The sequence below is a fragment of the Scyliorhinus torazame genome, chromosome 13 (assembly GCF_047496885.1).
Source record: "Scyliorhinus torazame isolate Kashiwa2021f chromosome 13, sScyTor2.1, whole genome shotgun sequence".
Taxonomy (NCBI): Eukaryota; Metazoa; Chordata; class Chondrichthyes; order Carcharhiniformes; family Scyliorhinidae; genus Scyliorhinus; species Scyliorhinus torazame.
The window spans coordinates 74,673,863-74,695,317 of NC_092719.1; the positions used below are offsets into that span (position 1 = coordinate 74,673,863).

General features: G+C 46.2%; 1 protein-coding gene across 3 annotated transcripts in view; it reads right to left on the reverse strand.

The window, feature by feature from the left end:
• LOC140388118 (ATP-binding cassette sub-family C member 9-like) overlaps positions 1-21,455 on the reverse strand; it is a 299,102-nt gene that overhangs the window by 22,268 nt on the left and 255,379 nt on the right. For all 3 annotated transcript variants that reach the window (XM_072471781.1, XM_072471779.1, XM_072471780.1), the window contains 4 exons: positions 17,082-17,212; positions 5,605-5,683; positions 5,134-5,242; positions 212-315 (listed from right to left, as the gene is read on the reverse strand). In XM_072471781.1, coding sequence (XP_072327882.1) covers positions 212-315; positions 5,134-5,242; positions 5,605-5,683; positions 17,082-17,212 — 423 coding nt within the window. The remainder of the gene's footprint in view (positions 1-211; positions 316-5,133; positions 5,243-5,604; positions 5,684-17,081; positions 17,213-21,455) is intronic.

Below are 21,455 nucleotides of genomic sequence, written 5' to 3' on the forward strand. Positions count from 1 at the left end.
TTTGATGTTTAATGGTGAGAGACGGTTGAGTGAGAGTTACCCCTCAGCAGTCAGAATATAGCAGGGCTGCTTTATGAGATACTCGGTGGAGCAAGCTGAACAATGCCAGGGGCCTGTACCGTGAGAATCAGCATCAAAACATCAAACCTCATCCTTGACAATTTTAATTCCGGCGTCTTACGAAGAGTTTTATAGAATTGTGCAGACGTACTTAATCCTCCTGGCAGCGCTTTAACCATATTCTTTAGTTGAGCTATTTCTAATGCCTCCCAGAGTCGGTCATCAGTGCACTCGCACTCCGGGTCCAAGTTAAAGCTGGAAACAAAAAATAAAGGTTGGTAAAATGTCACTGTAATCACATTTTAATTTTTTGTATACTTTCTTTTTAAATGTCTTTCCCAGTATTGCAGCCCTGTTTCAACACCAAGGCCGGGATCCTCCGGGGCTTCCCGCCAGCAGAGGGAATCTTGATGGCCTGCTGAGTGGGGTCTTGGCCCATAAACGGGATTCGTATTGGGCGCCAAACCTTTTTCGAGCCTCCTGGCCTGCCCCACACCAACGAGAACATGCAAAGCTCATCCCCATTCATTTGAATTCTACCATTGGCTGAGGTTATTCATGAAGCCTCCACCTTCTCAACCCTGCAATTCGCCTGAGGAGTGGTGACCCTCAGGTTAAATCACCACCAATCAGCTCTCCCCCTCAAAGGCAGGCCTCCCACTGGCCACTCCCTTGGAGGTTCCTGCCTCCATCTGGTGGAATACAGCAGGTTCATGGAGCTCACCACAAAAAACTCCAGACGCCTGTCCGTTAACATGTCCCACTGAGGTGAGTGTCTCTGCGCTGGTGGAAGATGCTGGTGAAAGCAGTGCTGAGAAGTTGGTGTCCTCCCCGGAGGCCTGCTCTGGGTGATCTGAGGGTTTGGACGGGATCTGGTGGAGATCCTGGAAGTCAAAGGATATGGGGTCAGCCTTTGGAAATGACAGGGCTGTGGGAGATGAGAAGTTCACATGAGATAGGACATCTGGATAAAGTTGCAGTGGTCTCTCACTTCTTCTGCACAGGCCGACATCAAAGTCTGCCACTGCTCGCTCCTCGGCCTCCCCCTTGAGTTCCATTGCCTTCTCCTCAAAGGGGATGAGGTTGCATATCTTGGGCATGCCCCGCCCTCCTTCTTGTTATGTCCATCCTAGGGGACATGAAAATTACAATGTGAGGCGCCAGCAAGACAGTTTTGTGGGGGATTATAGTAGGTGGCATGTATGGGCAAGGTGCCTAGCCACAGAGGGGATGTATTGTGCTGGGAATTCCTGGGAGGGGTGGCTTTTGTGGGGTAAGCTGGTCGGTAGTGTGTCAGAGTGTTGCAAGGGTTTAGGGTCACAAGCCAGAGGTTAGGGACAAGAATGGTGCAAGGCATACAAGTGAGTATTCACTATGGCAGCTTGAAGGAATCATTAATCTACTTGCGGCAGTGCAGCCTGGTCCTCCTTGGTCATGCTGCCAAAACTCTGCCAACTCAACCCAGGCTTAGGACATGGTGCTTGGTGTCTTCTGCTCACCCTGGGGAATAGGATGTCCCTCCTCACCTCCAAATGTCTAGGATTCTGTTGATGTCGGCATCCAGGAATCTTGGGCGAAGCTCTTCTTGCAGCCATCCTCTTGGCTGGAAGGATAGCCTGTGCTGAGGGAGCATTTAAAAGCTGCTCCAGCTCATCAAGGAGGACATGTGAATCCCAAACACAAAGAGTCACACACATGGGGAATCGGGAATCTGGCGAGAATCACATGGGCTAACTCCGATTTCCCCACTGGCGCGAACACTTCGGGCGTGATTCTCCTGAATGTGGTAGTGAGTGGGAATTGCCGGAAGCTTCCCGACACTCGGCCCAGCGAGGCTGGCAAAGCTATTCAATGTTAATTGGTCCACTTAATAAGGCCTCATGGGCTTCTCGTCACAAATGAAGGCTCCCGCTCACAAGGTCGGGCAGACTTAAGCTGCACTTGCTCAGCCAACTCCAGCCAGCTCGCAACAATGGCGCCAAGGAGACCAGCCCCAAGATTCAGGGACACTGACCTATGGAGGCTTCTAGATGCAGTGGAGGCCAGGAGAGATGTCCTGTTCCCCCGAGGGTCACAGAGAGTCCGCCACAAGGCAGTCAGTGCTGCCTGGGACAAGGTGGCAGTGAGCTTGGGGAGTGTGACCAGGAGGACTGGCCTCCAGTGCCGAATAAAGCTCAACAACCTACACTGGGCAGCACGAGTGAGTAGACTCGTCTGACCCCCAACCCTCCCTCCAGCCCCTCCCCTTCAACCCCCCCCCACCCTGCTTTCACACCTCCGCCTCCCACCACTGTGAACCGCAGCGTGGCTAGCAATGCCCCCTCTGCATCTCCTCAGGAAAAACTCTCCCATAATCATCAGGAGAAGACTCAGACTGGCAGTGGCATGCCAGACTTAAGAATCCTCACCTCCTTTGAAGAGCATGACCTGGAGCTGTGGCCGAGGACAGATCTGTCACCCACGTCGAAGCTGGCGGATGCCAGAGAGATGAGAACCCCCACCAGGCTCCGCCCGGGGGACCTGTCAAATGTGAGTTGTTATTGCCTTACTGACTGACCCATCCCTCCCACTGACCACATATCCATTTTCACGCATGTCTTCCAGCCGACAGCACGGCCCATCCCAGGTGGCACCCTCTCCTGCCTCCCAGGAGACCACCTCAGAGGCAACACCATCGGGAGAGTGGGGAATTGTTACACGCAATAAACACCCTTATGCACACCCAGTATGATGCCTCTATCATGCGGGCCGACCTCCGAACTCTTGGCCCTTCTCTTCAGGCATCTCCCCTCCCCATGACACCCACCCACCCTCTGGCCGTGAACATGTCCCCGGAGCTGTGTCCCATCCACTTGGTACTCAGATGTTGGCTGTTATGTGTGTGGTATTGCCTGCCGCAGTGTTCAAACATATTGTCCAGGCATCAAAGTTGGGATGCTAGGCAATGACTCCCACATGCAACATAGCCCGTCAACCCAAAGGAATACACTTGGAAAGTGTGAAGTGCCCTCTTAACAAGAATAGCCAATTCCCGATTAGCGATTGCCTTCAGCCGCACGGCCAGAGGCCTCGGGGGTTATGGGTAGTGGAGAGAGCTCTGTAAACAAAGAACAAAAACAAAGAAAAGTACTGCACAAGAACAGGCCCTTCGGCCCTCCAAGCCTGCGCCGACCATGCTGCCCGTCTACAATAAAATCTTCTACACTTCCGGGGTCCGTATCACTCTATTCCCATCCTATTCATGTATTTGTCAAGATGCCCCTTAAACGTCACTATCGTCCCTGCTTCCACCAGCTCCTCCGGCAGCGAGTTCCAGGCACCCACTTCCCTCTGTGTAAAAAAGTTGCCTCGTACATCTCCTCTAAACCTTGCCCCTCGCACCTTAAACCTCTGTCCCCTAGTAATTGACCCCTCTACCCTGGGAAAAAGTCCCTGACTATCCACTCTGTCTATGCCCCTCATAATTTTGTAGACCTCTATCAGGTCGCCCCTCAACCTCCCTTGTTCCAGTGAGAACAAACCAAGTTTATTCAACCTCTCCTCAGCTAATGCCCTCCATACCAGGTTAACATCCTGGTAAACCTCTTCTGAACCCTCTCTAACACCTCCACATTCTTCTGGTAGTGTGGCAACCGGAATTAAACACTATACTCCAAGTGTGGCCTAAATAAGGTTCTATATAGTTGCAACATGACTTGCCAATTTTTATACTCAATGCCCCGGCCAATGAAGGCAAGCATGCCGTATGCTTTCTTGACTACCTTCTCCACCTGTGTTGACCTGTGGACTTGTCTAAATTCATCTGTTGCCCCCACCTCATCAATGCAATGAATCTGTGCAATTATCTGTTGCAAGAAGAACATCCTTTAAAATGGGATAAAGGTGCAGACATTTCATTGAGAATTACATGACAGGGCAGCACGGTGGCACAGTGGTTAGCATTGCTGTCTCACAGAATCAGAGACCCGGGTTCGATGCTGACCTTGGGTGACTGTGTGTAGTTTGTACCGTGTCTACATGGGTTTCCTCCTGGTTCTCCGGTTTCCTCCCACAGTCTAAGGAAGTGCAGGTTAGGTGGATTGGCCATGCTAAATTGCCCTTTGTGTGCAAGTTGCACGGGGTTACGTGGACAGGGCGGGGACGTCAGACTGGGTAGGGTTTTCTTTCAGAGGGTCAGTGCAGATTGGATGGCTGAATGGCTTCCTTCTGCAGTGTAGGAGTTCTGTGATTCCTCCCAAAGTCCAAAGGTGTGCCGGTTAGGTGGATTGGCCATGTTATATTGCCCCTTTGTGTCCAAAGGTTAGGTTGGGATACAAGTATAAGGCGGGGAAGTGGGCCTGTGTGAGGTGCTCTTTTGGAGGATCGGTGCAGACCCAATTGGCCAAATGGCCTGCATCTGCACTGTAGGGATTCTATGATTCTACGATAGATGCATGGCCTGCTGATCAAGCAACTCAGCAGTCAATGGCTATAACATAACATCGATTGTTTTTGTCCTCCATACCTATTCTATTCAAAATGATTTGATAAGCTTTTGACCTAAGAAAAGGGAGCATCCATATTAACTATTAATACTTCAAGAAATTTTGAGAAAAGTTAGTTCAAAGTTTATTTTCTTTTGCTGTGTCTTACCAGTGAGAGAACTGACTTTATTTCCACTGCCAAATCTCCATCAGACTTGTACTTAATTAATAGCCATGGCTCGAGGACATGGTCAGTGTGACAGAGATTGCAAGACCTCTGATAGTAAGGCTCCAACAGAAAAGATGACTTTGATTAGGCGGAGGATCTTAGTCTTGTGAAACACTAGGAAACAGCCAAGGAAGTAAAAGTGCACTCAGTTCCACAGACAGCTTTCTTGCTTTCTCCTCAACTTCTTAAACGTTTAACACTTCCAGACTTTCATCACAATGAGATTCCATGCTTAATTCAACTGTAATGTTCAGTCTGGCATATCGCAGCCAAGCAGACGTGCCATTGCTATTTATGGCATAATCTGGGCTGCCTTCCAAGACAAAACAAAGAATACTAATGGTCGCGGAGTCAGCACTGCTGCTCTAAGTGCTTGCTTACCGAATGGATCCACTAAAAAGTACAGGGTCTTGTAAAATAATGGAAAGTCTGGAGCGAAGAGTATGAAGAGGGAGCTTGCAGATGTCTATTCCATCAATGACGATTTTACCTATTATATGAATATAAAACATTGTAAGCAAAAAGTACAACAGGTTATGTTCTTCACAAATAGTGCTGTCCCCTTCTGAAATTCATTGTTCCTTAAGCCATTTTCTTTTCTTCCCAGTTAGATAAATCACGTTTACAGATTGATTAAATCCTTACGTCCTTCGATTGGGAATTTAACCTGGAGCCAGCCAGTAACAAAAATAAGCTGTTTAACCGTAAATCAAGATAACCAAGTGGCTCCCACCTGTGGAAAATAAGCCGTAAATCAGTGCCTGAGATAATATCCTGCTTTTTTGCACCAGTGAAATATGATGTTCACCAAACATTTTCATGACAGACTGCATGATCTATGGCAAGACTGACCTTCAAATATATCCACCATCCTGAAAAAAGCCAGCGACAGGGAAGATTTTCCACTGCCAGTGCGTCCGCATATCCCAACCTGGAAAAAGAGTACAACAGGCAGACAAACATTGATCATTGTTCATTCATGTCAACTGGGCTTTACTGCATGAACTATTAACAGTAAATTATAATTTACTCTCACACATCAGGGATAAAACAAATATCATCGTCGGAGCTAACACCGTTGCTAATTGTGCATTAATCTGTGGTAATTTGGGAGTGAACATTCATCTTCCGGTGCTTTTGTCCACTGCCCTCACCCCATTCAAGGTTCAGGAGTGAGAGTTTATTTAATAAGTGACATACCTCAGCAATTGTTATGAAACTAAATGTGTAGCAAAATGAAAAGGAACGTGGGGAGAATGGCACAAGAAAATGAGAAGAGTAACAAATGGCAAAATTGTGACTACAGTGAATAAAGGCTTTTTAGACTTTGGCGATGTCGAGTGCTCGCAACCTTACACTGTTGGGAAATCACTCGTTTGCATTTTGTATTTTGCAAGGCAGGATCTTTTTCTAAGATTATTATGAGGTTTATAAGATTATTAAGTTTTGGAACTACATCTTTAAATTTAACATAAATGGAAGTGGCTATGTCTGCCTGACAGTAAGCCTGGGTGGTTTTACTGAGAAACAGAAGCAAGATATTTATGCTTGGAAACAGTGGCAGCAGACTCTGAATTTATATTGAGTAGATTCTGAGTCTCCAAATGTCCCTGAAAGGTGTTGATTGTACAAGGTTGTTACCCCAGTTGTAAATTGTCCATTTACTTCTAAGATAAAAGAGAATTGGGATCAAGAATAGCTCATTAGCATTTTTATCAGGCTGCAAAGCTAATCTGCTTCATGTTTCCATGGGGAAGAGGGCAGAGAAAATCATTTTTGAGATCAGGTTACAGTCTTCTCTACAGTTCTTTGGATCTCTGACAGACAACAGATTTGTCTGGTCAGCAGAGGGAAGAGGCCCTTTGATCTTTGTGAACTATCAAAGCTAGATGTGGGTTGGAGATAGTCCTGAGTCGAAGAGATGATTCCTGTCGTGGCACGTGGGAAGAAGAATCACTGGAACAGGTTTTACTGCTGGTGGTGGACTTAGAAAAACTTTTAGAAAGCTGAGGAAATGCTTGGAGATGGTCGCTCGAAGTTACTACTCAGTGAAGTGAGGATACAGGAACCCATTAAATCCGGGAGCAACTGTGGACCTTTGCTATAAGGACTGTAATTCTGTGGAATGTGATGTGTGATAATTATAAAAGGGAAATGTTCCTCTCTGCAATTTAAAAATAATAGATACATTGTTTATAATCTTTGATGACACCATTATTCAAGAAACAAGGGAAGCAGGAAACTATAGGCCAATTAATCTGTCATCTGTCATTGGGAAATGCTAGAATGCATTATTAAGGAAGTAATAGCAGGACATTTCGCAAATCATAATATAATCAGGCAGAGTCAACATGGTATTGTGAAAGCGAAATCATGTTTGACAAATTTTTGGTGTTCCTTGACAATGTAACAAGTTGTGTGGATAAAGGGGAACCAGTAAATGTAATGCATTTGGATATTCATAAGGTGTTCGATAAGACGTGGCATAAAAGATTACTGCACATGATAAGAGGTCATGATGTTGGGGCTGAGCAACATCTCAGCCCCAACATATCAGCAAGGATGGGTGACTGGCTAACTAACAGAAAAGAGAGGGTCGGGATAAATGGGAAATTTTTCAGATTGCCAAACTATAACTAGTGGAGTGCCACTGGGATCAGTGTTGGGACCACAATTATTTACAATCCATATTATTGATTTGGAGGCAGGGACTGACTGTATTGTATCCAAATTTGCTGATGATATAAAGATAGGTAGGCAAGCTAGTTGAGGAGGATACGACGAGTCCTCAAAAAGAATTACAGATAGGTTAAGTGAGCAGGCAAATATTTGGCAGATGCAATTTAATAAAGGAATGTATGAGATTGTTTACTTTGGCAGGAAGAATAGAAAAGCAGAATATTATTTAAATAGAGATAGACTGCAGAATTCTGCAGTACAGAGGGATCTGGGTGTAGTTGTACAGGAACCACAAGAAGTTAGCATGCAGTTACAGTAAGTAATTAGGAAGACAAAAGGAATCTTGGACTTTATTGCAAGAGGGATGGAGTTTAAACGTGGAGGCTGTCTTACTACAACTGCACAGGGTAGTGGTGAGATCACACCTGGAGTACTATGTATAGTTCTGGTATCCTTACTGTCATGTGAGAGTACCTTTAAGAAATGGATGTTTAAGCAATGTACCTTTCAGAAATGGAGCTGATCATATTACTGAAGTGATGTCAGAAGGTGGGGGGAGCTGAGCTCACTTCTACTTTTTGGTTTCAGTTTGAGAAGGCAGCTGGGAGGCTCTGTGTGATTTGCTGAGAGAAGAAACACAGAACTGGTCTGTTGATGCCTACAATCCAAAGAGTATAAATATATTGAATGTAACCTAATGTGTTATTATTTTTGAAAGTTTGAAGTCTTTTGGATGTTTAAAGAAACAGTTTGAAGGATTATTTAGTGTTGTAGTCTTTTGGGGTTAGCTTTGAAGTAATGGGTGTTAAGATATTCAATGTTTGTTTTTAAAAGGTTAACTTGAGTTCATAGAATAAACATTGTTTTGTTTTAAAAACCATTTGTCCAAAATTGCTGTATCACACCTGGAGAGTACGCCGTGTGCTTCCCACACCACAATCTATTAAAAGTTGTGGGTCGGTTGAACTCCGTGAAACACTTTGGGGTTCTGTAATCCCGGACTCATAACAATTGGGGGCCCGAGGGGGATAAAAGTCTATCTATTGGATTGGCTTAGTGGACTTAAAGACAGTGAGGGGTGAGCATATTGTGGTTGCTTTTCAGGTGTGGTATTTTAGTTTAAGTGGGGAGTGTGTTGTGGACAATGGCTCTTTCAGAGGCTCAGAGGTTTTTGGGGGGTGGAGATGGTCACACGCAGTACCTTACATACAGAGACTAAAAGCAGACTGTTAGATTTGGCAAAAACATTGCAGTTAACATTACCTAACAAAATACGAAAAGATGAGGTAATTATGGCAGTGGTTAAACATTTAAAGTTGCCTGAGATACAGTTTAATTAATTGGAAATGGCAAAAATTCAGTTGCAAATTAAACAAATGGAACATAAGAAAGAATTAAAAGAGCTTGAATACGAAAGAGAGAGAGTGGAAAGAGAAAGAGAGAGAGAGTGGAAAAAGAAAGAGAGAGAGAGAGGAAAAAGAAAAGGCGAGCGAAGAAATGAGAAAAGAAAGAATAGCCCTAGCAGAACAAAAAGAAAGAGAAAGGGAGATACAGATCAGGGAAAAAGATAAAGAGGGAGAGTTTGGAATTCAGAAAATGGCCATGAAACATGACAGTCAGTTAAAATTGGCAGATGTAAAGGGAAACGTACAGTTGGATGATAGGGATGAGGATAGTGAGAAAGATTCAAAGTCGAAGGTTTGGTGGGGATCTATTTAAATATGTCCAAGCATTGCCAAGGTTTGACGAGCAGGATGTAGAAGCCTTTTTCATTTGAGAAGGTAGCTAAACAAATGAAATGGCCACAGGACATGTGGGTATTACTGATTCAAACAAAGCTGGTAGGTAGAGCCAGTGAAGTGTTTGCATCACTACCGGAGGAGATATATGGGACGTATGAGGAGGTGAAAAAATCCATCTGAGGTGCATATGAATTTGTGCCTGAAGCCTACAGACAAAGGTTTAGAAATTCAAGGAAAGAATTTGGTCAAACATACATGGAGTTTGAAAGGCTCAAACAGAGTAATTCTGATAGGTGAATAAGGGCTTTGAAAATAGACCAAATGTCTGAAGCTCTCAGAGAAATGATAATTTTGGAGGAGTTTAAAAATTCAATTCCTGATGTAGCGAGAACTCATGTGGAAGAGGGTTAAAACTGTGAGGTTAGCAGCAGAAATGACAGATGATTATGAATTAGTTCATAAATCAAGGCTTGGTTTCCGACATCAGTTTCAGCCGGTGAAGGATAGAAACTGGGGACATGGGAAATACTCAAGTGGTAAAGGTAAAGATGATCTGATGGGAGATAATAAAGAGAGTGTACCTCAGATTTAAAAAGAGATCCAGGAGGGTGGAAGAGAAATGAATAGTTTCAAATGTTTTCACTGTAATAAACTAGGCCATGTGAAGTCACAGTGTTGGTGGTTGAAGAAAAGCAGTGGGAAAGTGGATGTGGTAAAACAGGATAAGACAGTGGGGTTTGTTAAAGTGGTAAAGGAAAGCCCAAGTGAAGCGAAGGAGGTGCAAAAGATTGTACAGCCTGATCAAGAGGTGATTGATAAGAAGGTGCCAGATCTCTTGAAAGAACTTACTTGTGTGGGTAAGGTTTACTCATGTGTATAAGGAAGAGCAGGTAAAGAAGTCACAATTGTAAGAGATACAGGAGCTAGTCAATCTTTAATGGTAAGAGATGAAGAATTATGTAGTTTGGGAAGAATGTTGCCAGAAAAGTGGTAATATGTGGAATTCAGGGTGAGAGGAGTAGCTTTCCATTATATAAGGTAAGGTTAGAAAGTCCAGTGAAGAGTGGTGAAGTGGTAGTAGGAGTAATAGAGAAACTATCTTGTCCAGGAATATAGTTTATCTTGGGTAATGATATAGCTGGATCGCAAGTGGGAATGATGTCTACTGTGGTTGATAAGCCACAGTTTAAGACAAGAGGAGAAATCAAAGAGTGAAGATGAAGTGGAAGTTCAATTATCAGAAACGATTTTTGATCAGATGGTTGAAAAAGAGCAAGAACAGGTGGAGGATGAGGCGGATATTTTTAGTTCAGGAAAATTGGCGGAGTTACAACAGAAAGATTTCAGACAATTCACAGCTCGCCAGGTATCTGTTCCTCACCACAAACGTTCTGAATGATTTACACACTAATAATAGCGAACTCAGTAAAAATGGTACAAATACTTTCCAAAGCCTTGCTAATAACTTGTTAAGCACCAATTCAAGGTCATGACACTTTTGCTTTGGTCATAATAACACATAAATGGTACATTACATTATTGCATTTCAAAATAACTTTATTGGTTTCAAGTGCTTTGGAATGTCCTGAGGCCATGAACAACACTCTGTAAATCCTCTTCTTTCTTTTCATTAGAGAAGTAGACTCAATGGTGGGGGGTGGAATTTTAGTATCCTAAGGTTGGTTAGTTTGGGCCAGATGAGAAGTAAAAATGTCACAAAACTCAATGCGACCCACCTCAAATCTGCCCATTTCCAGTTTAATGGGACGAGACGCGATTAATCCATTCGCAGGAGTTGAATTGCTTTTTTGAATAGTTTAATGAAGCTGTGTGACACACATTTTAAAAATCTATTTTCCAGTTTATTATCTCTTGGCCGGGTTTCCAGAGTAATCCTGAATCTTAAGAGAGGCGAAGACTGTTGCTCAGAACAGGAAAGTGATTTTCCAGCATTGCTTGTGGACCAAGAGGAACAAGAGAGTTTCTCCGCACCCCCACCCTCCGATCCACAGGAAAACCTGTGAACACTTCTAACAATTGGATCACACCCATCCCCCATCACACTCTAATGCCTTCACAATGTCCTTTACAGCATGTGATCTGCATCCCCTTCCCCCACAATGTCCTCCCAATGGTTCCACCACAATCTTCTCCACTTTTCCCCTCACTATTCTCTGTAGATCCTCACGTTCTTCTCCGTTCATTTCCCAATCTCTCCAGCCCTTTTGAGATCTTCTCACTTGCCCCCAATCTCTCCGGCCCCTTCCACAATCCTCTCCCCAGGCTGCTGTATCTGCTCAGCTGTCCTACTGGCATTTTCAACCTCCAGCCTCCGATCTCCCCTGACCCTCCTCTCCAATCGATGGAACCCCTGACCTTTGATTTCTCCTGAATCCTATTGATGACAACCACCACCCCTGCTCTCACCTCGATCTCTCCCTCCCTCCGCTTTGCTCCCGAGTTCTGGCCTGGTTTTGAAGGCTGCAGCTGGGAATCAGGGTCCAATTCTGCAGTTACACTTGGTCGTTCCTGAGGAAAATCCAGTCAACCCACTGTCTTGATTTCTCAACTGCAAAGCTGCGTCCCCTGGCGCTCTCCCTCCCTACTTTCCCTTATAAACTGGGATGAACGCATCATCAGCAGTTGTACTCGTAGAGGAGGTGTACAGGCCTGAAATTGAAGGCTGTAGGAACACCAATCGGATCAACCATTGGTCCAGCCATGATGTGTACTGGCAGCAACAGAGCAATCTTTATTCCTTGAGAAGAAATGTATGATAAAGCTAGTGAGCTCAAGAAAGGCATAGAATGAAGAATAGAATTAGTGTCAGATCCTCGGATATCCGAAAGCACTTTCCACCAATGAAATACAATCATTATCGTAATGGAAGAAATGCAACAATTAAAATGTGCATACAGCAAGACCCCACATACAGCGATGTGATAATGACCACATTATTGGTTGAGATGTAAATGTTGGTCAGGGCGAAATTCTCTCCAAGTTCTTCGACGATTGCATAATTGCACGCTCTCTTTTCCAGAGGCGGCCCTAGGATGGAACACACAGCGCTGCAGCACGGGGCCCCAGCCATTGAGTGGGCCCCATTCTGAGAGGTAACTGTGTGGTGTGGAACACCAACTGGTGTAAGTCCGCCTCTGGTCTTGCGAATGCCCTCCGTGTAGCAAACAGAATCCACCACCTTCAAACATACCGATTTCATCGGCGTGTGATGGTCATACAGTGGGAGGAGCTGATTAAGAGAGAGGGGACTTTTTAAACCGGTCGGTTGCTCATGGGTATTTGCATGACATGAATTGGTCCTGGCTGGCGATCCTCGTGGCAGCACGCAGTTACCGTGATTCTCCACCGGCGGCAGCACTTAGTCTCTAGAACGGAGAATCCAGTCCTTGATTTTAAAATAAACGACTTGTTCAGATCTGAAACATGCAGCCAAATTCTTTGGTGGAGCCAGATTCATTTCTGGTTTCCAAAATGTGCCACTGGATAATTACCTCGCAAGAAACTCCCAGTCTGTGCTCCGAGGTCAGATCGAGAAGGAGCCACACAGGCTGAGGGATAAAGTGCGGGTGCTGGAACAACTCTGCCTCTGATGGCTCCGGCATCTAGTTTCTTTGTGTTTGCACTTTTGTCACATTTAATAGTGTCCTTCAGTAATCTTCTTTCCATTGGTGTTGTCTGAATGCTTATTACAGAATACAGATAGGATTGTTACAGCAAAGGAGTCCATTTGGAAGGGTTGTCATGTTTTGTGTTGGATCATTGATCGTAGCCACAATATTATAATCACAGGAGTCATCCCGAGAAGGATTCAAATCAAATGGATCATTCAACAAGCCAAAGCAAGGCCACAAAGTGGCGGGGAGTACAACTGGGACCATCCGAAGATACCGGTCTTCCCGGCCGGCTTTTATCGGTGGATTTTAATGATATCCGCAATTCAGCGGGGGAGCTCGTACATGGTAGCACAGTGGTTAGCACTGTTGTTTCACAGTGCCAGGGTCCCATTCCCGGCTTGGGTCACTGTCTGTGCGGAATCAGCACCTGCGCTCCGGTTAACTCCCACAAGTCCCGAAAGGCATGCTTGTTAGGTGAAATAGACATTCTGAATTCTCCCTCAGTGTACCCAAACAGGGGGCAGAGTGTGGCAACTAGAGGCTTTTCACAGGAACTTCATTGCAGTGTTAACGTAAGCCTACTTGTGACAATAACAATAAAGATTATTATTATTCCACAAGCCCACAAGGAGATCGAACGTGTCGTCCCGGTGGATCCTGTGGGGATTATTTCACATACAATTGATTATCTTTAGAGATGATTATCCAGTGGCACTTTTTGGAAACCAGAAATGAATCTGGCTCCACCAAAGAATTTGGCTGCATGTTTCAGATCTGAACAAATTGTTTATTTTAAAATCAAGGACTGGATTCTCCGTTCTAGAGACTAAGTGCTGCCGCTGGTGGAGAATCACGGTAACTGCGTGCTGCCACGAGGATCGCCAGCCAGGAGCAATTCATGCCATGCAAATACCCATGAGCAACCGGACAATTCCTGGCCCCACAGGCATCGGATTCGCTGGAGTCGGAATTCGTGTTCAGAGCCTGGCAAGCTGGAGCAGCTTTGAAGTGCTGTAAATAGTCACAATGAAGCACTTTTGTACCGCCCGTCCGATCTGACTCTAACATCTGGCGTGCGTGAGGAATGGGCTGTGGCTGGTTGTTGTGCAGTGGCCGGGTGGGCCGGGGCGGGTGCGCCAAAGACACATGAACGACCCATATGGTTACACCGAGAAGTGGCAGGACATGGGGGCTGGAGTGTGAGCCCGCCTTGCACTCCCAGTGAGTGAGCTCTAACCGTTCACCCTCTCCCACGAACACTCCTTCCCTGGCTACTTTGAGATGGTGTCATCCACACTGCATCTCTGTTCCCATCAATGACTTTCGCCCAGCCTGTGATGTAGGGAGCCTCTATCTTCACCACCCATCCCTGTCAACAGGGGTACCGGTGGCTGCTGCAGCCTGTGTAAGCAGGAGGCTCTTTGGCTTCGGTCCTGTTTCGCCAAGTGGGGTCTACTGTGTGTCACCTCACTAGGTGAGCCTTGCGCTCTCCCACCCGAAGAGTGACAACTGGTTGTATGATGGACGTGTTCATACTGTGTGAGCATGCGGTTCAAAGCTAAGAGACTGGCGCGCGGGCAGGATCTGAGCGAGGGATGTTGCGTTTGATGACACCTTAGCTGTAGTGTTATGTGGAGCCTGAGTTTAACACACAGGTTGTGATAGGGTGCTGGTCAGGTTTCCTGGCTGGGGACAGGACGTTCATAAATTCATAAGATATAAGAGCAGAATTAGGCATTTGGCCCATCGAGTCTGCTCCGCCATTCAATCATGGCTGATCTCATCCTGGCCTTAACTCCACCGTCTTGCCCATCCTCCATTACGCATTTCCAATTAAAAATCAGTCTAATGGATGAGGTCAGGGGCGTGGAGGCAGGCAGGGCTTGGAGACAGCTCATGGTTCTAAGGGGCGGGCTAGCTTACAGTTTCACTGCTGAGGCTTTTACTCTGAGAGGGGTTGTGTGCCAGAGAGGGTTCCAGAGGCAACGGAGCATGTGTCCTTTGTTTGGGGTGAGCTCTGCTAAACCCCTGCTTCCTCTGCTGTGGGGCTGCGCTTCTGAAGAGTGCACTGAGGAGTGTCAACACCTGGTGGGCTGGCGACTGAGCACGGCCATGGCTATCCCATTGATAATGCTGCTGAGGGTTTCCAGTGAGGCGGGCTGTGTGGAGATCCACATGACCAGAAGCCATCAGAGCATTTGCAGGATCTGTCAGCAGTCTCAACAGCCAGGAGCCTGGATCTCTGATCTCAGAACAAATCCAGTGAACCATACCTGTAACCTCTCCAATGCAGGTATATATTTCATGGCTTGACATTTCACCCAGTAAACACCACTTCCTTTTCCCACATGTTAAAAGCTATAACCAGGAGACCGTGATACAATTACACCTTCCATGGGCATAATTTTCCATAGCCCGACGCCGAAATTGGGATCGACGGCGGAATCGAAGCAGGCACCGTTTTGACGCCGGTTCTCAATACTCATCCCCCTCCAAATCTATCGCAACGCCATTGGTGTGTCATCAGCTGGTCCACTGATGCTCTGCTCCCGATGGGCTGAGTTCCCGATGGTCCATTTGGGAACCTGGCATGTCGGCTACGGACAGTGTCCTGTGCCGCCAAACTTGGCCGCGATCCGTGCCGCTGGCCGGGGGCTTCTGCTAGGGCTGGGGGTGGTGGTGGGTTGTGGCCGGGGGTGGGCTGTGGGGTAGGGGTGGGCGGGTATGCGGTCCAGCGTAGCCGGCGCCATGTTTTCCGGTGCGACCGGTGCAGCTAGCCAGCCCTGCGCATGCGCGGCCCGGGACCCGCCGATTTTCCAGCCCTTTTCCACGCGTTCCACGGGCGTTTCATGCGGCGCCGGCGCTAGCCCCTCAGCGATACCGGAATCGGTGAGGGGTTCGAGACGATTTTCCCGTGGATTCTCGGTTGACGCCGGTACTTACCCTCAGGAACGGAGAATTCCGCCCCATATTTTTATATCTCTTTCCATTATGTACACTGAGCTGAACTGAACTACTGCATTATTTATTTTGACTAAGTGGTTGTTTATTGCTCACCCAGCATTTTTTTTGCAGCATATTTTAACTTGGTAATTTATTTTATAACTTTTCCATTACCCGAACTGTACTTGAGTGTGAGCTAAATATCATGAAAAATGGGAACAACTTAACCTCCTTTTTCTATTCTTTCATGGGACATGGGCTGCTGGCTAGGCCAGCATTTGTTGCCCATTCCTAATTGCCCTTTAACTGAGTGGCATGTGAGGCTATTTCAGAGGGCAGTTAAGAATCAACCACATTGCAGTGGGTCTGGAGTCACCTGTAGGTCAGACCAGATAAGGATGGCAGATTTCCTTCCCGAGAGGACATTAGTGAGTGGGTTTTTACAACAACCTGTGATAATATCATGGCCACCATTGCCGAGACTAGGGCCTGGTCTATCTGGCCCCACCTGCACCTGGGATCGTCCGGTCCCACCGCAAGTCAACGGACCTACGGCTGGGCCGCCACATCCCTTATGGCGGGTCCCACCCTGGTGGGGCCAGAATATCCCTGCGCAGTTTTTCAACACCAAATTTTATGAATGAATTTAAATTCTATCAGGTGCCACATTGGGATTTGAACCCTGGATTGCTAGTGCTGTGACATTACTACTACACCACCATCTCTGCTAATTAACTGTCTGAACAATGTGAGTAACATTGAGTAGGGGAGGGGGGACATGTTAAAATCACGAATGTGACATTGTGTATTGAATGGAACATTTGCACACATTATTGCACACACAGGTGCTCCTTATGGTGAATACAATCAGTACAGATGCGGCACAGCTGTACGGCTTTTTCATTATTGCTTTCAACCTTCTGAGCTAATTAAACAGAAAATGAAGAAAGAGATAGCACTCTATTGGCCTGTCAAAATCAATTCTGTGCGGCTGTGGCTCCAATACAGCACAATAAACAAATCAATGAAAATGGCAGGCAAGAAAGATCGTCCTTGTCCAATTTGAGAATTAAAAGATGCCCTGTAGCGGAATAGACATTGGAGGACCAATGGGATTTTATGCAGCTCTGAAGTTTACATTTCAAATTTCTTAAAATCCGTTTGATAATCTGTCGGGATTACCCGGTTGATGTAATCGATCCATTTTCACTCTCACCTCCTCACCACAAGGGCAACACCTACCCCCTTGCTTGTGATAAGTTTGCAAAATCTCTCCAAATTCCTAAGAGCGCCGTTAAAGGACAAATCTTTGTCATACCCTCTTAATTACCTTTTGTCCGGGCGTGAAGTAAGCTTTGACATGTTTAAGGACCGGTTTGAGAGTTGGGTCATACCGAACACAGAGATCTTGAATCTTTATCTCTCCCTGCTGTGGCCAATCTTCTGGGATCAGGGACGGATCTGCATAGAATATGAAGATCCAGAGTGGGTGCATTATCTCAAACTGATATTGTTAACTCAAGCCTTTTTAAGGGTCTTCACAATTTGCTTTCATCTACTGCTCGTAATTCTAAATCAACCCACATAACATCAGCTCAAAGCAACTCATCTACTAACATTCGCTCCCTTCCTACGGGGGAGCGGACACACACTGGGTTCGGGAACTTGACATCTGGAGAATTGTAGGTGATAACCAGCACTGATAAAGTCCAGTAGCATCTTTGTGGATGTTCCAACTCATTGCACAATTTTAAAAATGTTTTTAGATCTGGAGAAATTCCAGCAAAACCCCTGGGACATCATTTCTCAGTGGGAAACTCATGCACATGGATCAAATGTAGGCGTTACACAGCACTTGCTTCTACTCTCCATTGACCCCAGAAAATGGGAATGCGATGAGGCCATTCAGCCCCTCAAGCCTGTAGTGCCGTTCAATTAGATCATAGTTAATAAGATACATAGTTTTTAAATTAGCCACATACCGCCCCCATATCATCTAACATACGCGACAACAGAAAACATGAACATATTTTAACTGACACACTACATGGAGCTAAGGGCTAGAGTTGACACATGAGCATTTCTGGAACAGACTGATATGCAAAGTGAGCAAATCATAGAATCTCTACAGTGCAGAAGGAGGCCATTCAGCCCAGCGAGTCGGCACCAACCATCTGAAAGAGCACCCTACTTAGAGCCACTCCCCCGCCCTAAACCCAGAACCCGTAACCCCACCAAATCTACACATTGTTGGCCTGTGGGACGAAATTGGAGCACTCGGAGGAAACCACGCAGACACGGGAGAATGTGTAAACCCCACAGAGTCGTCCAAGGCCGGAATTGGACACGGGTCCCTGGCACCTCGCTAACCACTGCGCCACTCGTAATATTGGAGATCACATCAGAATTAGCAGCGTAGAAATGGGGAGATCAAGTGGAAATATAAAATTTAGATTAATAAGATTTTTTTGTACAGTAAAATGACCATTTGACCTCCCCGTACCTCTGAGCCCCTACCTCAATAGCATTTTGATGACAGGCTTCCAAATTTCCACTAACCTTGACAATACTCATGACGGCTTAGCTTTAATTTTAAGGTTACTTTATTCTGGATTCCCCCAACAAAGGGATTATTTTCCCTCTAATCTACCCTAACAATTCATAGAATAATGCAGCAAGAGAATATTTGACCCATCAAGTCTGCACTGGCAATCCAATAAATCCCACTCTCTGGCTTTCCCCCATATCCCTGCAATTTCATAGTTATCATAGAATTTACAGTGCAGAAGGAGGCCATCGGCCCATCGAGTCTGCACCGGCCCCCGGAAAGAGCACCCCACCCAAGGTCAACACCTCCACCCTATCCCCATAACCCAGTAACCCCACCCCACCCAATTTATTCTGCTTCATGTATTTATTCAATTCCCATTGGAAAGCTAGGATTGAATCTGTATCCATCCACCAAGCATTCCCAACCACTACCAAGTATAAAAAGATAACTTTACAAACGGCAAAAGGATAACTAGGGAAAGAGTTGGGCCCAGTAAGGACCTTCGTGGTCATTTGTGTGTGGAGCCAGAGGGCATAGGTAGGGTTCTAAGTGAACAGTCTTCACTCGTGAGAGCAATGGTGTAGGTATAGAAATCAGGGAGAAGGACTGTGATAAAATTAAAGAGATTAACATAGACAGAGAGGAGGTTCTGCGTGGTCTGGCAGGCTTAAAAGTAGACAAATATCATGGGCCAGATAAAATGTATCCCAGGCTGTTGAGTGAGGCAAAGGAGGAAAGAGCAGAGGCACTGACAATAATATTCAATTCCTCTCTGGCCACAATAGCCATGGCAGAGGACTGGAGGATAACTAATGTGGTACCATTGTACAAGAAGGGAGGAAGGGTAAACCAGGAAACTACAGGCCAGTCAGTCTAACCTCAGTGGTGGGGAAACTATTGGAAGCAATACTGAGAAACAAAATTAATCTGCATTTGGAGAGGAAGTCAGCATGTTAAGGGGAGGTCCAACGAACTTGATTGAATTTTTCAAAGGGGTGATTAGGTGTGTAGATGAGGAAAATACATTTGACATAGTCTACTTGGACTTCAGCAAGGCTTTTGACAATGTCCCACATGGCAGACTGATAGCGAAGGTAAGAGCTCATGAGATCCAAGGAAATTTGGCAAATTGAATCCAGAATTGGCTGAGACACAGGAAGCAGAGGGTGATGGTCGAGGGGTGTTTATCTGACTGTAAGTTGTGTCCTGTGGGGTCCCGCAGGAATCAGTGTTGGGTCCCTTGCTGTTTGTGGTTTATATAAATGATTGAGACATGAATGTAGGAGGGTTGATCAGTAAATTCGCGGATGATATGAAAATTGGTGGGGTGGTAAATAGTGAGGAGGGTAGCCTTAGATTACAGGAGGCTATAAACGGGCTGGTCAGATGGGCTGATAAATGACACTTCAGTGAAATTGAATCTGGATAATTGTGGGGTATCAGGAAAAACAAAGCAAGGGAATACATGATAAACGGCAGGACCCTGGGAAGCACTGAGGATTAGAGGGACCTTGGTGTGCATGTACACTGGTCCCTTAAGGTAGTAGCACAGGTGAATACAGTGATTAAAAAGGCATATGGCATGCTTACCTTTATTAGCTGAGCTGGGGATTAGAAAAATATCAGCCATGATTGAATGGCGAAGCAGACTCGATGGGCCGAGTGGCCTACTTCTGCTCCTAAGTCTTATGAGGCACAGAGTTTAAGAGCAGAGAGGTTCTGCTGGAACTGTATAAAATGTTGATTAGGCCACAGCTAGAGTATTGTGTGCAGTTCTAGAATCCACATTATAGGAGGTTTGTGATAGCACGGGAAAGGGTGCAGAGAAGATTTACCAGGATGTTGCCTGGGCTGGAGAGTTTTAGTTATGAAGGGAGATTGACTACACTGGGGTGTTTTCCTTAGAGCTGAGGAGACTGAGGGGGGTGGGGGGGTGATTGAGATGTATAAAATTATGAGGGGCTCTAGAGCGGACAAGAAGAAACTTTTCTTCTTGGTGTAGAGATCAATGACCAGGGGGCATAGATTCAAGCTAAGGGGCAGGAGGTTCAGAGGGCATTCAAGGAAAATCTTTTTCACCCAGAGGGTGGTGGGAGTCGGAACTCGCTGCCTGAAAGGGTGGTGGAGGCAGAGACCCTGATAACATTTCAGGAGTATTTAGGTGCGCACTTGAGATGCCAAGGCATACAAGGCTCTGGGCCAAGTGCTGGAAAATGGGATTAGAATAGTTAGGTGGTTGTTTTTGACTAGTGCAGACACAATGCTTCAAAGGGCCTTTTCTGTGTTGTAAATCCCCAACCTGAGCTTCCCTGCCCAGTCCAAGCCCCCCCCCCAACCTCCCATGAAGGACCCCCCTTGGCACACTGGAGGCACGGGCAGGGAATGTACTCTCACCTCCTTGCCCTCTCCCCACCTCGGTGTGCAAATTGACAGTTCCCCGTTTCTCAGGACCTGCACCAATTCACGCTAGCACACTAGCAGGAGTCCTAGCTTGGCAGGAGCATCACAGGGGGTTGTTGATTGGGGCTTCCAATCCATTACTTACATTCAGTTGAGGATTTAGCATTTCCCACTGGGTCTGGGTGGGAAACCCAACACATCCAGCGGGACTGGCCGGGAGACTCACAACAGGTTTGACACCTGGCGTGAAACCCGTTTTTTGTCAGTCAAAGAACAAAGCACAAAGAAAAGTACAGCACAGGAACAGGCCCTTCGGCCCTCCAAGCCTGCGCCTACCATGCTGCCTGTCTAAACCAAAATCTTTTACACTTCTGGGGTCCGTATCCCTCTTATTGGGTTACGGGGATAGGGTGGAAGTGAGGGCTTAAATGGATCGGTGCAGGCTCGATGGGCCGAATGGCCACCTTCTGCACTGTATGTTCTATAAATGTTTTGGGCAGCACGGTAGCACAAGTGATTAGCACTGTGGCTTCACAGCGCCAGGGTCCCAGGTTCGATTCCCCGCTGGGTCACTGTCTGTGCGGAGTTTGCACGTTCTCCCCGTGTCCGCGTGGGTTTCCTCCGGGTGCTCCGGTTTCCTCCCACAGTCCAAAGACGTGCAGGTTAGGTGGATTGGCCATGCTAAATTACCCGTAGTGTCCATAAGGGTTGGGAGGGGTTATTGGGTTGCGGGGATAAGTTGGAAGTGAGGGA